The sequence below is a fragment of the Copidosoma floridanum genome, unplaced genomic scaffold, assembly GCF_036245765.1.
Source record: "Copidosoma floridanum isolate Cflo_tuat_1 unplaced genomic scaffold, Cflo_Japanese_pri ptg000028l, whole genome shotgun sequence".
In the NCBI taxonomy this organism is placed as follows: domain Eukaryota; kingdom Metazoa; phylum Arthropoda; class Insecta; order Hymenoptera; family Encyrtidae; genus Copidosoma; species Copidosoma floridanum.
The window spans coordinates 6,514,400-6,528,303 of NW_028321905.1; the positions used below are offsets into that span (position 1 = coordinate 6,514,400).

At 32.9% G+C, this 13,904-nt stretch overlaps 1 protein-coding gene across 1 annotated transcript in view; it reads left to right on the forward strand.

Moving 5' to 3' along the window:
• jef (major facilitator superfamily domain-containing protein 6 jef) overlaps positions 1 to 13,904 on the forward strand; it is a 467,956-nt gene that overhangs the window by 442,386 nt on the left and 11,666 nt on the right. The window contains exon 10 of the mRNA XM_089595806.1: positions 934 to 1,040. Coding sequence (XP_089451932.1) covers positions 934 to 1,040 — 107 coding nt within the window. The remainder of the gene's footprint in view (positions 1 to 933; positions 1,041 to 13,904) is intronic.

Here is a 13,904-nt window from a genome sequence, read left to right on the forward strand (position 1 = left end):
CAATATCGTTAAGCATGTTTGGGAGAACAATAATGTGATTTTAGCTGTTTTTCACTTTGTGTGTATTTCACAAAAAGATTTTTTAGAGCTGAGTAAGCATGATGAAACAGTTATTTTGAGAAATAATGATGCTAGTTTAGAATAAATTACTGCAGACAAGGTTATTAATTGTCTTACCTTTTATTCATAGTAAAGTGCGCACCGAGGCTGAAATAGTATACAGTGGTGCTCCTTCCCCACAAAAGTAACTGTCTCACTCAGATATCAATAATTATCTGCCTTTAAACAACTTTTATGCTCTGTAACTTGTTTTATTTGTTGTACTACGTCATTTTCAACGTTAATAAGTAGTTTTTTAAGTTTTCGGATAATTGCATCTTCGGCAGAATGGTATTTGGATAATGTATCTTTCGCTAAACTGATTTTCGGTAAAGCGAATCTTCGGAAAAATATGCATTCTATAAATTAACCTTCAGATAAAATGAATTTTCGGATAAATGTATAGTCGTTTAAATGATTTTCGACTAATTTAACGTTCGATTATACGGTCATCGGTTAGTTACACACGAGGAAAATAAAATTTCTTCAAAATAAATTTCGGTTTTACGATATTCGGTGTTTAGATTTTGGTAACTCGAATCATCGGAAAAATGACCGGATCTCAGAACTGTTACTGTGGCACTTATGTAGGATATCCTTGATCATAGAAACCTAGCACGTTATTATTTGTTTTCATTAGTGCGAGGTTTCATCATTTTTTGTGTTTTTTCTTAACTGATAATATATTTGAGCTGTTGATGAAATAAAAAAAAAGACGTTAATTTAAGGTCACTTTAATATTATTACATAAAATTTTAAATTTAAAAAAGTGTGTATATTTACCTGAATAACTTTTCTTGTACATATGCTTAATTTCTATAACTTACTTTTCAGGTGCTATAAATCCTCATAACCCATTTCTCAACGCCAATATTCAAGGACGGTATAATTCCTTCTCAACTTGTGAGAGAGATGATGATTTAATACGCAAAAGTTTCCAGGTAAAAGTGAATTATTAATCTATGAAAGTTTTCAAAGCTTTTTTGAACAAATTTTTAGGTTAAAAAGTTTACTACGTCCAATGGTCATCCTAAACACCAGACAATGATTCTGTTTCCATAAAATATTACTAAATAAGTATCATTTAATACGAAAATTTCACTGGTAACTTTAGTTATTTAAGGTTCATTATTTGACTTGATGAGTTTTATATATATTCGTAAGTGACTTTTAACCTAATGAGGACAAGACGTAAGCATCCAACATATTAAAAGATTATAATCACTTCTTTGTTTTTTATAATTGTTAAGAGCAGTTCAGAGAGAGTAAAAGTCTTTGGTGTATAAAAATATTATTCAAACAAATAGCATTTCAACTATATGTAGTAGGATACATAACTTATACAATCGTGAAAAATCTTACGCGGTACTTTAGTAAGATATCGTTTTTGAAGTAACTTTTTTGAATAAAATAAAAAATAAAATAAAAAAAAATTGTTGCACATTTTTCAATCCATAACAAATCAAAAAAGCTTTATTTTAATAAAATTTCTATCGCATGACAAATAAATACAATAAATCAAATCATATCTTAAACACGTAAGGTTTTATTTGTCTCTTTTTACACGTAGTTTAGCAAACTTAGGCTTTAGTTATTCTTTATATACCAAGTGTCAAGATTGGGCGTTGGTTTCTCCTCTTTGTCAAAAAAGTTATTTGTTTAATAAATATTTTTAAAAAGCTATAACATTAAATTAATTTCATAAGCAACATAAATCAATATCATCAACAACGAAATGTTACTAAAACTAGCTTCTTTTCATGTAAAAAAATTTTGATAAACCTAGGTCTGTATATACTGGAACTACTGAGGTTATCAAGTCATTAAAATAGTTGTCTAATGATTTCAACTTTTCTTTTACAGAATTCCATTTTGTACGAATCAAATTTAACAGCATCATGTATAAAGTAAGTCTGTAATGTCTCAAAATAAGGAGCGTCACAGCTTATCGGTAGTAGTGAAGACCGGGTCAGAATGGGTAAAAAATTTTTAAAAAGACTAAGACCAATGCATTTTTGAAAGTTTTCCATATTTTTAGAGTTAGATAACATTTTACAAAGTTTAAAAATTCCGTGTACAGTCGTTTAAATCGTAAAAACAATTAATTTTTGAAAAAAGCCATCGAAAGCGTAGCTAATCTAATATACCCATACTGCCCTCCAACTGGGGTGGTATGGGTTCAGCACTGAGGAAATATGGGCTCATTCATTGTAAATGGGGGCTAGCCTTTTCTTGAAGATGTAATTTGTATTGCAAAGTATGGCTCGAATACATAAAAAAACTTCATTATCTTATTAGGACTAATAGTCATATATTTTTAAATGTTTATTTAGCAATAAATTACGTATACATTTTCAAATTTTAGTTGCACGTGAGCCTTTAGTCTTATCATACATTTATCTTACAATTTATAGTAACAATAATTTACTTACAAAGAAAGTAAGGATAAAATTACAGTGGTTCTACAAATAAAATGACAAGCGAGTAAAGAAAAAAGGTAATCCTTTTTTTATTTTAGCAAATAGGGAAGAAATAATACTGACTGTCACAGTAAAAAACTGACTGTAGCTTTAACTTCTAAATCATGGGATAAGCTTGACGTAAAACAATTTCGTCAAACTGAATTACCTCCTGCTGGTTTACAATATTTTAAGTTAGTATTCAGCACTTGGTATTGACTAAATTAATTAAACAGTATTAGTGATATCTTGTCCAATTTTTCGTTTTTTTGATGTAGGTTTCAAGTAGCAACTACCAGCTTTTCAGTTATTTTTACTTATGCTAAGACAATCTTTAAATTCTAAGGATATTATGGTAGCAGCTTTTGCTCTGGCAGATGTTTTTAAATGCTCCTAAAAAATTATATACTCATGGTCACGAAAAATATTTTTGGGTATATTATTGTACAAGCCCCCCCCCCTCCATTTTGACTTCGCCCGAGATTTACTGAATATAACAATGGAGTGTGGTGACACGTAATGTAAAACGTATTTAGTTTTAAGCTTTACATGTATTCCTGACACTTTTAAAAACAAAAATCTTTTTATCTAATTTTATCGTATTTATTCGGAATCAATGCAGCTTATTTTGTCAAATAATAAGCTATGAAAAGTAAAAAAATTCAATTATGCTGAGAAGTACCGTGCGCTCTTTACGCCACACGATAATTCATGGCCCTACAGGGCCATAAATTTGAAATTCCTCAAGATCTCATGAATAAAAAGGGCTATTTGTCGAAACTATAAACATTTAAAACTGACAAAAAATATATAATTACGAAGCCCTGGAGCTTAATCTATCCATTTTTTTTTGCCAAAATAAATACAAATACACATTATCATACATTTAAGATCTAGAATATTAAAGTGATTACTACAGCCAGGGTTATAATGGAAATCTGATCCCTCACATAATTAGCTCTTTATTTGTCAATTTTGATGCTGCTGTTTAAATCTCAAAAAATATTCTGTCAGTTTCTTGACGCCAAAAGTTTTAAACATTTGAAGCATTTAAAGCTTTTCGTCCAATACGCTCTCTTGTGACTATGAGTATGGTTCAAACTTTTGTGAGCCCTGAGCCTGTTTTTTGTCAACTTTGTGAGAAAGTAATGTATTTGACAGCAAAGTAGTTCGATATCCAATGGCTCTAAAAAAGACTGGTGAGCTAAACACTTTTTCAACTAAAGTTTTTAGCAAACGTGACTACTTGAATATCATAGGATAATCTTTCCTGGCCTGCCGTTGTAGCACCAAACTGATCAGGAAGAATACTACTACGTCTAGAGCGTTAGAGCTATTTTTGGAGCTCTTTTCCAACGTCTTCTGATATTACGTGGAAGACGTTCGTAACTCAAGCACCTTCTTTTTTTATAGAGATCAGTTGTTTTAGTGATCTGAGTTGGGGAGATTGGTTCGTGATGCTTGCCCGTAGGAAATTATCCCGCTTGCTGAAGTTTACTTTTTCTTTATAGCTGTTGGGTATGCCCAGGACCAGACTTCGGAGAGGATGAGTAACTTCTGGTTAAATGCTAAGAGTAAAGAGAGTAGTGTAATGCAAGGTCGTTGGTGGCCAGAGTTCCCAGCCTTGAAACCAACAACTTGGTTCGTGACGTCTGCCAGTGAAGGACTAACTAAACTTAATAGTGGCTGGCTTTATATAGTCTATAAGTCGAAGAATTGTTGCCAAAAATAAAAGTAAAAATGTATTTTTTGGCAAGGTAGTTTAAGTTAGACAGCTCTTCGAAACCTGATTATATTGATGGTAAAGTAGGGAATGTAAATACTTATAATGGTCCTGAAAAGGGTCAGAAGTAAAACTTGCAGCTGTTCCTTACTATTATTCTTGATGGCGAAGAGCTGGCTGTAGAAGCTTGACCTTTACCCTTAAAGTCTCTGTGTAGTTAGACTTTGCTGGAAGGAGGCACGCCACTGACCAAAAAATATCTCGTCTTCGGGTCGTATGCCAGATAACTAACCGCTTATTGGCAGTCGGGAGAGTGGGCCTGGAAAATAACATCTCTGTGGACATACCGTTCCTACGAAGCACTAAAAGGCTGTTGTGGTTATCCAAACTCGGGATTATTCTCCAGGTTGGTTAGAAGAATGGCCATAAGACCCCAAATTTCTAGAGCTGATTGTGCTCTGACTAGACGTCTCCTGGTATATCGCCGAAGAAGTTTGCGTTCAGAACACCTTTGCATTGGTGGTACTCATCAAGCATGGTGGTTCAAGATAAAGTTCAACGTAAGTTGCTTGTCCATTAGAGAACAGTGTCGTTGGTATCCAGGATACCCAGTTGCATGACCTCCAGATGTAGGCTTTATGCACTGTCAGGGAATGACTATGTATTGGGTCTATTGCTCGGGCCTATTACAACTGCACTCATTTAATTCCGTTTAAAGTTGTTCAGAGTTTACTTCGATGCCACCTTGTAGATTTAACTAAACTAAAGCGCTAAACTTTAAGCTGAATTTTTGCTTTCGTTATTAATTTTTTTAAGATAAAAACTATAATGAAACCATCTAGGAAGTGTCAAGAATCGAAAGAAATTTTTCCTTAAACTGAGTTGAGGGCTGAGTAGTAATTGGAGTAGCTTAACTAGTTGATTTATCTCTGGCTGATGATGTACACTGATTTATCACTGGAGTTAAAGTGCCCACCCGTGAATTTAATTACCTCGTAGCCGTGTAACTAGGGGTTAAGAGAATTTTGTTTATTACTGTATTTTTTAAAGAGCAAATAAACATTTAAATTATAGATTTACAATATAAATCAAATACTGCAACGAGGCCCACTTAGTTGTCTCAGTTAAATCTGAGCTAGCAATACTACCGATGGATTTGGAGGCAACAATATCATTTTCAGTGAACATCTCAGGGCTTATACTACCTACTAATACTACAAAGACTACCTAGTTTTTTTAAAGAAGCTTTGAAAAATTCTGGAGTAGAAACAGGAAAAATATTCTTCAATCTTATGGTACACTGGGGGTGAGGTCTCATCCACTGATTTATCTCAGCAGTATAAAAATTTCTTAATGGATTCATGTATAAGTTATCCAGTGGTTGGATTCAGGTGGTACAGTGCAGATAAAAATATATCATAACGACAACATTCGGTAGAGCCAGTTTTATTGCATTCAGATTTTTGACGTGAGTTGTGTGTCCATCAAAAAAAACCGGTACTGGATTGCTGGTACTTGCATTGGAAGATAGTATAACTTACTGTTATCATTTTGTGAACACTGGCTCCTCCATTCAACCGCTTGGATCAAATTTAGCCTATGCATCTGGTTGTTTGCCTTCTAAATATCTAGGATTCTCCTTTTTGCAAGGGAATTCTGATATCAGTGACATCTATTAACCTGAGGCTGAGAAACAAATGCAAGCAGTTACAGTTGTACTTATTTCCGCTGAGACCTTAGATCCAACTTTCTTCTTGCATTTTAATGCTACAAGTTTTCCTTGGTTTTTGGGTTGCAAGAAACATCTGTCTCGTTTTCATTGTTGATGTTCCAAACCACACAGTTTTACTGATCATAGGCACTTTTCAGTATTGTAAGAATTTAATTGATGCTTTTCTGTTTAAAACCTGTTGCCCTAGCCGCAGATGCTGACTCAGGTTTTCTAAGCGAGAAGTGAGGGTTTCATTTGAGAAAAAATTTTTAAACCAATCTCCTCTAGCTAAATAGGTATCCTTACGAAATAATATTGGTATTTATAAACTTTTAAGAAAGGTGTACGTCAGCTTTGAACTTCTAAACTAGTAAAACCATGCAATCTGGCCTTATTCTCTAAAATTTTGTTGCAAATATACTTTTTTACTTAACACTAAAGATAGATTTTAACCCTACAACTGAAAAATTTCCACAATAATAAATTTAATTTCACATAGATGTAGATCAAAGCTTTGTATTATCAATTACTGCGTTCCCTTTTAAGATGCAATAACAAAAAAACAAGAGCTGTTTAAGTCATTGTTACTAAACAAATGTGAATACCCATATTCTTGGATACACATTCGGTCCCGGTCTTTAATTACCAGTGTGCCAAGTGTGATCCAAGAGTGCAACGCGGAAGTTCCACTTTTGGCCCATGGTAAAAAAATTTTTTTATTTTATATCATTTTAAATCATTTTCAAGGACCTTTTGATAAAGTCTTGTACATTTGGTCCAGGAAATTTTAAATTATGCATCGTTCACAATGATGTATGGATTAAAAAGGTAGAGCAAACGCATTTACAACGATGGTTTGATAACCCAAAAGAGATGACAAGAAAACTTTGAAAATTTTAGTAGGCTTTCAAAATTTGAAAAGTATGTGAGCTTGATGAAAATTAAAATCATATATTTGTTTTACCGTTTATATATCAATAATAATACATTTTATTCATTAGTTTTTATTAAGTCATGTAAAATCTCTATTTTAGAGGATTACTAAGATTTAAATGAAATACATTGTAAACTAAGTGATAATGTATGCATTAGAAATAATTAAAAATAAAATTAATGATATAACATCTTTCGTGTTTTATTGATATAAACCTCACAACTGAACATGTCACTTTATGAAAAAACAACGTAAAACTGCATTTGTTGGAAAATGATCCGTAGAAATCTTTGAATTTTTTCATATGATGGCTACTATTCAATAAACATATAAGATTCATAAATGGATTCGCAAGTTTGACTGTGACAAAATTATAAAATAGGGTCCACAGTTTGCGAAAGCGTACATTGAGATCCATTTGTATAAACCACATAATTACCAGCATTGCTACATATTTGCGCTCCCATTATCCCTTTGTACTTTCCCCATGCTAACTGTCATGGATTAAATTACAAAATCATATTAGTTACAAATAAAAAATTTATTTAAAAGTAAAATGGAATAAAAGTCAATGAATGTTCTTAAAAAACCTCGTAGTAATCATTCAGTGATGAAAAAAAACTTTTGTAGTAGCAAAACTGCTTGAAAACGTTTTAAAAATAATTTAAAATATTTTACAAACGCTAAGTAACTTATTGATGTTGTGGTTCAAAAAAAAAAAAATTAGATTGATGATTGCTGTTTATTGGATAAGAAATCTTTTACTAAAGAACGTTTTTTTGTAGTTTTGAAAAAATTATCAAATGTTGTAAATAATTTGTTAATAAGTATACTAAATGATACATGAATTTTTGAGTGGCTTACAGGTACTTTAATAACCTATAAGCTTGGACCACACTATAGAAGAACCACACTATATAAGAAGTAAAAGGTAATCTTTCGTCAGAAATAGCTCAGGGTTAAGGGGATACCATGCTTAGATGGTGTGCAAGAGGTCATCAGACATAGCACTAAAGAAGTTTTTTTTTCTGTTTGAGGAATGAAATTAATTAAAAAACATTCCTCTTCCTCTCCTCATTTTTCCAATCTTCTTCTGTAACATAAGAGAGGCACTTACGCATATTTTTATCGTTATCCTGACCTAACCCCGCTTCTTCAAATCTAGAAAATGGTCAAATATTGCACCATCATTCTGTCATTTCTGTCTTTCCCCACACTTCCTTCTCATTTAGGGCTTTCTCCTCGACGCATATTTCAAGCGTAACACCTCTACTCCTCGCACTGACCCCCCTTACCCATCTGACGCCAATACTGTCGTTATTTTTTATGTCTCTCTGTACAAGCAATTATAAAGAAGACCGGGACCAAATGTGTATCAAAAAATAAAGGTATTTACAATTGTTTAGTAATAATGATTTAAACGGCTCCATCAACCAAAAAATAACTAACAGTAATATTCTGAAGGCTTACAACTATTTCAATCAAAAATGTAGTTGTTCTTCTTTGTAAAAATAGTGAGCTTTTTTTTTAACACTTCAAGAAATATAGTAATTATTATTACTTGAAACAAAAATGACTTTGGGGAAAAAACGGGTCATGTGTTGGATGCGTTGGGAGAAGGAGAAGAATTTGGAGTCATATCAGAAGAGCTTAAAATATCTTGCTAGAAATTACGAAAGAAGCTCTTGAAGAGCTCTAAAAAACGATCTTTAGACAATTTAACTTATAAAACTAAAAGGTTTATGATTTAAGTGGTAATATTTATTTGGAGGTTACGTGAAATTAAATTCATTATTGTGAAAATTTTTCAGTTGTAGGGTTCAAATCTATCTTTAGTGTTGAGTAAAAAAGTATATTTGCAACAAAATTTTGGAGAATAAGGCCAGATTGCATGGTTTTACTAGTTAAGAAGTTCAAAGCTGACGTACACCTTTCTTAAAAGTTTATAAATACCAAAATTATTTCGTAAGGATACCTATTCAGCTAGAGGAGATTGGTTTAAAAATTTTTTCTCAAATGAAACCCTCACTTCTCGCTTAGAAAACCTGAGTCAGCATCTGTGGCTAGGGCAACAGGTTTTAAACAGAAAAGCATTAATTAAATTCTTACAATACTGAAAAGTGCCTATGATCAGTAAAACTGTGTGGTTTGGAACATCAACAATGAAAACGAGACAGATGTTTCTTGCAACCCAAAAACCAAGGAAAACTTGTAGCATTAAAATGCAAGAGGAAAGTTAGATCTAAGGTCTCAGCGAAAATAAGTACAACTGTGACTGCTTGCATTTGTTTCTCAGCCTCAGGTAAATAGATGTCACTGATATCAGAATTCCCTTGAAAAAAGGAGAATCCTAGATATTTAGAAGGCAAACAACCAGATGCATAGGCTAAATTTAATCCAAGCGGTTGAATGGAGGAGCTAGTGTTCACAAAATGATAACAGTAAGTTATACTATCTTCCAATGCAAGTACCAGCAATCCAGTACCGTTTTTTTTTTGATGGACACACAACTCACGTCAAAAATCTCAATGCAATAAAACTGGCTCTACCTAATGTTGTCGTTATGATATATTTTTATCTGCACTGTACCACCTGAATCCAACCACTGGATAACTTATACATGAATCCATTAAGAAATTTTTATACTGCTGAGACAAATCAGTGGATGAGACCTCACCCCCAGTGTACCATAAGATTAAAGAATATTTTTCCTGTTTCTACTCCAGAATTTTTCAAAGCTTCTTTTAAAAAACTAGGTAGTATTTGTAGTATTAGTAGGTAGTATAAGCCCTGAGATGTTCACTGAAAATGATATTGTTGCCTCCAAATCCATCGGTAGTATTGCTAGCTCAGATTTAACTGAGACAACTAAGTGGGCCTCGTTGCAGTATTTAATTTATATTGTAAATCTATAATTTAAATGTTTATTTGCTCTTTAAAAAATACAGTAATAAACAAAATTCTCTTAACCCCTAGTTACACGGCTACGAGGTAATTAAATTCACGGGTGGGCACTTTAACTCCAGTGATAAATCAGTGTACATCATCAGCCAGAGATAAATAAACTAGTTAAGCTACTCCAATTACTACTCAGCCCTCAACTCAGTTTAAGGAAAAATTTCTTTCGATTCTTGACACTTCCTAGATGGTTTCATTATAGTTTTTATCTTAAAAAAATTAATAACAAAAGCAAAAAATTAGCTTAAAGTTTAGCGCTTTAGTTCAGTTAAATCTACAAGGTGGCATCGAAGTAAACTCTGAACAACTTTAAACGGAATTAAATGAGTGCAGTTGTAATAGGCCCGAGCAATAGACCCAATACATAGTCATTCCCTGACAGTGCATAAAGCCTACATCTGGAGGTCGTGCAACTGGGTATCCTGGATACCAACGACACTGTTCTCTCATGGACAAGCAACTTACGTTGAACTTTATCTTGAACCACCATGCTCGATGAGTACCACCAATGCAAAGGTGTTCTGAACGCAAACTTCTCCGGCGATATACCAGGAGACGTCTAGTCAGAGCACAATCAGCTCTAGAAATTTGGGGTCTTATGGCCATTCTTCCAACCAACCTGGAGAATAATCCCGAGTTTGGATAACCACAACAGCCTTTTAGTGCTTCGTAGGAACGGTATGTCAACAGAGATGTTATTTTCCAGGCCCACTCTCCCGACTACCAATAAGCGGTTAGTTATCTGGCATACGACCCGAAGACGAGATATTTTTTGGTCAGTGGCGTGCCTCCTTCCAGCATAGTCTAACTACACAGAGACTTTAAGGGTAAAGGTCAAGCTTCCACAGCCAGCTCTTCGCCATCAAGAATAATAGTAAGGAACAGCTGCAAGTTTTACTTCTGACCCTTTTCAGGACCATTATAAGTATTTACATTCCCTACTTAACCATCAATATAATCAGGTTTCGAAGAGCTGTCTAACTTAAACTACCTTGCCAAAAAATACATTTTTACTTCTATTTTTGGCAACAATTCTTCGACTTATAGACTATATAAAGCCAGCCACTATTAAGTTTAGTTAGTCCTTTACTGGCAGACGTCACGAACCAAGTTGTTGGTTTCAAGGCTGGAAACTCTGGCCACCAACGACCTTGCATTACACTACTCTCTTTACTCTTAGCATTTAACCAGAAAGCACTCATCCTCTCCGAAGTCTGGTCCTGGGCATACCCAACAGCTATAAAGAAAAAGTAAACTTTATTCATTAAATTAACTCTGAATAAATAATGTATTCGAGGTTTTCTGAAAAGTAAAGAAATTCGTGAAAGTTCTTGATACTTCCAGAAAGCCTTAGATGTTCTTGAAAGAACCCAAGAATGTTAAAAATTAGGATAACTTTTCTTTCGAATACCTTATCATTTAACGATTGTTATACAACAAAAATATTTAAGGTTCTTGTTAAGGCTTTCTATAAGGTTAAAAAAATCAAATGTCACTTCCACTTTCGTAAAAAAAGTAGCTTTTACGATTTCTCTTGTGAAAAAGTTTAATTTTTTTTAAGCAAACTCTTATTTTTGTACATTATGAAAGTTGCTAAAGGAGGAAACTAGCAAATCGTGTAAATCATTGATTTATTTGAAGTTTATCTTTGCGAAGACATTCAGGATAACTTCCTGAATCTGACTTGATTGGATAACCATTTATAGGGCTATCATATTGTAAAGACATATGTAAATTGGTATTTGAACAAGTCACTTTTTTCGAAGTTGTTGTTGTGGGAGACACACATTTAAATTCTGAGGGTCAGTGCCTAAGCACACGATCAGTAAGAGCTAATTTTGGGAGTACGAATGAAAACTCCAAAAAGTCAGGTGTTAGTTCGAGCAACGTTTCGTTGGTCTTAACGCCAACCTCATCAGGCTCAGTCAATATCGTTAAGACAATCGTTACAGACTCTAAACTTTCGTTCTGACTCTTGACAGACCACAAAGTCTGTAACGATCGTCTTATCGAAATAGACTGAGCCTGATGAGGTTGGCGTTAAGACCAACAAAACGTTGCTCAAAGTAACACCTGATTTCTTGGAGTTTTCATTAGTACTCCTAAAATTAGCTCTTACTGATCGTGTGCTTAGGCACTGACCCTCAAATTATCATCGAAACAACTGAGAGCAGAACGACTTGTTCAACAAACGACATAATCACATTTAGAGTCTTTGGAAGTTTCTGAATTCTCGGAAGTGTGGATTTGACGACACTTTAGCGGTTTATAAAATAAATACACCAAGAAAAATCAATATTACCAATATGATAGTATGTTTCAATATATACATGTTAATAATTAAAATTTACTAAGCTTGTTTTCAATAAATATTGTTCATTAACCTAACCTGCTGTGTAAAGAAATAGTTACGTGCAGCTTTTTTCTGTCTTTTTTGCAACCGCTCCTTTATTTTTCACTCAATATTGTGAAAAAACGCCTGTTTATCAGTTTCAAACTCTTTTTACAGCTTATAAATATCATTCTATATTTTTTTTATTAAAAAATTCCTTGTGTAATACTTCTGTTGGGCATCAAAATGTACGATATAATGCATACGGACGTTCTTCAACACGTTAACTTCAAAGGTGAGCGAAAGCCACCCTTAACACGACCCTCTAAAGACCATAACAGTTCTAGTTGCTAGTTTAGCTGTTTTTTTTTTTTTTTTTTTTTCAAGTAGTTAAAAGCATATCTGATATTTTTTTTGCTTCAACTGGGACATCTATGTCTAAAGTGCATTGTAAGTAAAAATTCGAAAAAATGTTTTTTATACTTTTTCACATTTAAATCACTATTACTTGGGTAGTTTTCAAAGTTTTGTTTTAAAATATTATTTACTTATCTATAAGCTACATACCTTATGACAAACATGATCTGAAATTCCAGAAATGTTTATGAATTAAGTGGCCAATTTTTTAATTCTTTTTGTTCGATTTCACAACTGGTTACATATTTTTAAGGAAGCTGAGTGATAAAGCTTTGAAGTTCTTAGAAATAATAACCTAATGATCGTATAAAACGTTGAAGGGGACTTTAAAAAGATTTAGCTATCTATTTTTAATAAAAAAAGATTTATGAATGTTCAAATTTTAGTGTTGTGCGTGTGCTAATCAATTTAACGGCATCTGCATAACTATGCAAAAGACAGTTTTTTTACTCATGGCTTCCCAAACATTACAAACAAAAATTTTTTTTACTGTTTATAATTAATGTATGAATGTTATCTCTATCTTTGAACATTTATATACGGATTATTCTACGGCAACTGGTATATTTCAAGAGCTTGAATAGACGAATGGGTAGTTAATTCTGGAAATATTTATTTCGTATTATCTGTGGTCAAAATAAGCTAAAATTATTTGGCCCCTAATGCATCTGCTAGAGACAAATTTTAATGATTTTCTTATTTTATTTTAGAAAAATAAAATAAGAGAAGTCGTTACGGGCTCTTTGAAAATCTCATTGCAACCGAAATAACAGTACTCTCCATAAAAATTTGACTTTATTCTCACAGTAATATTATGTACTTATTTCAAATTATTACACATAACTACTTGTAAAAGTTACTATCTAAGTCGACAATTCAACATTAAATAAAGATACAAGTGTATGGGACAGCATTATGGAAAAATAGGATCGTTACGATATTTTATAAATTCGTTAAAAATCGAGATTATAACGCATTAAACTTAAATAAAATTTTTTATTTTGGAAAGATCAAAATTTCTAATTCACAATACTGTATTACAAGCTCATCAGAATCGAAAGTTGGTAAAAGTTTCTGCACTATGCTTAACGTCCATAGAGTACAAAACATCCAAATTAGAGTGACACAATTGAATTGCGTACACTTCTGAGACCATTTTCCGTGAACGTCTTGAATTTTTCAGATTTTGGTCCAACAACTTACACACTATCTAAGACTTGGATACAACTTTTTTGGTTCTGCAAAATGCATAACAATATTCTTCATATTCA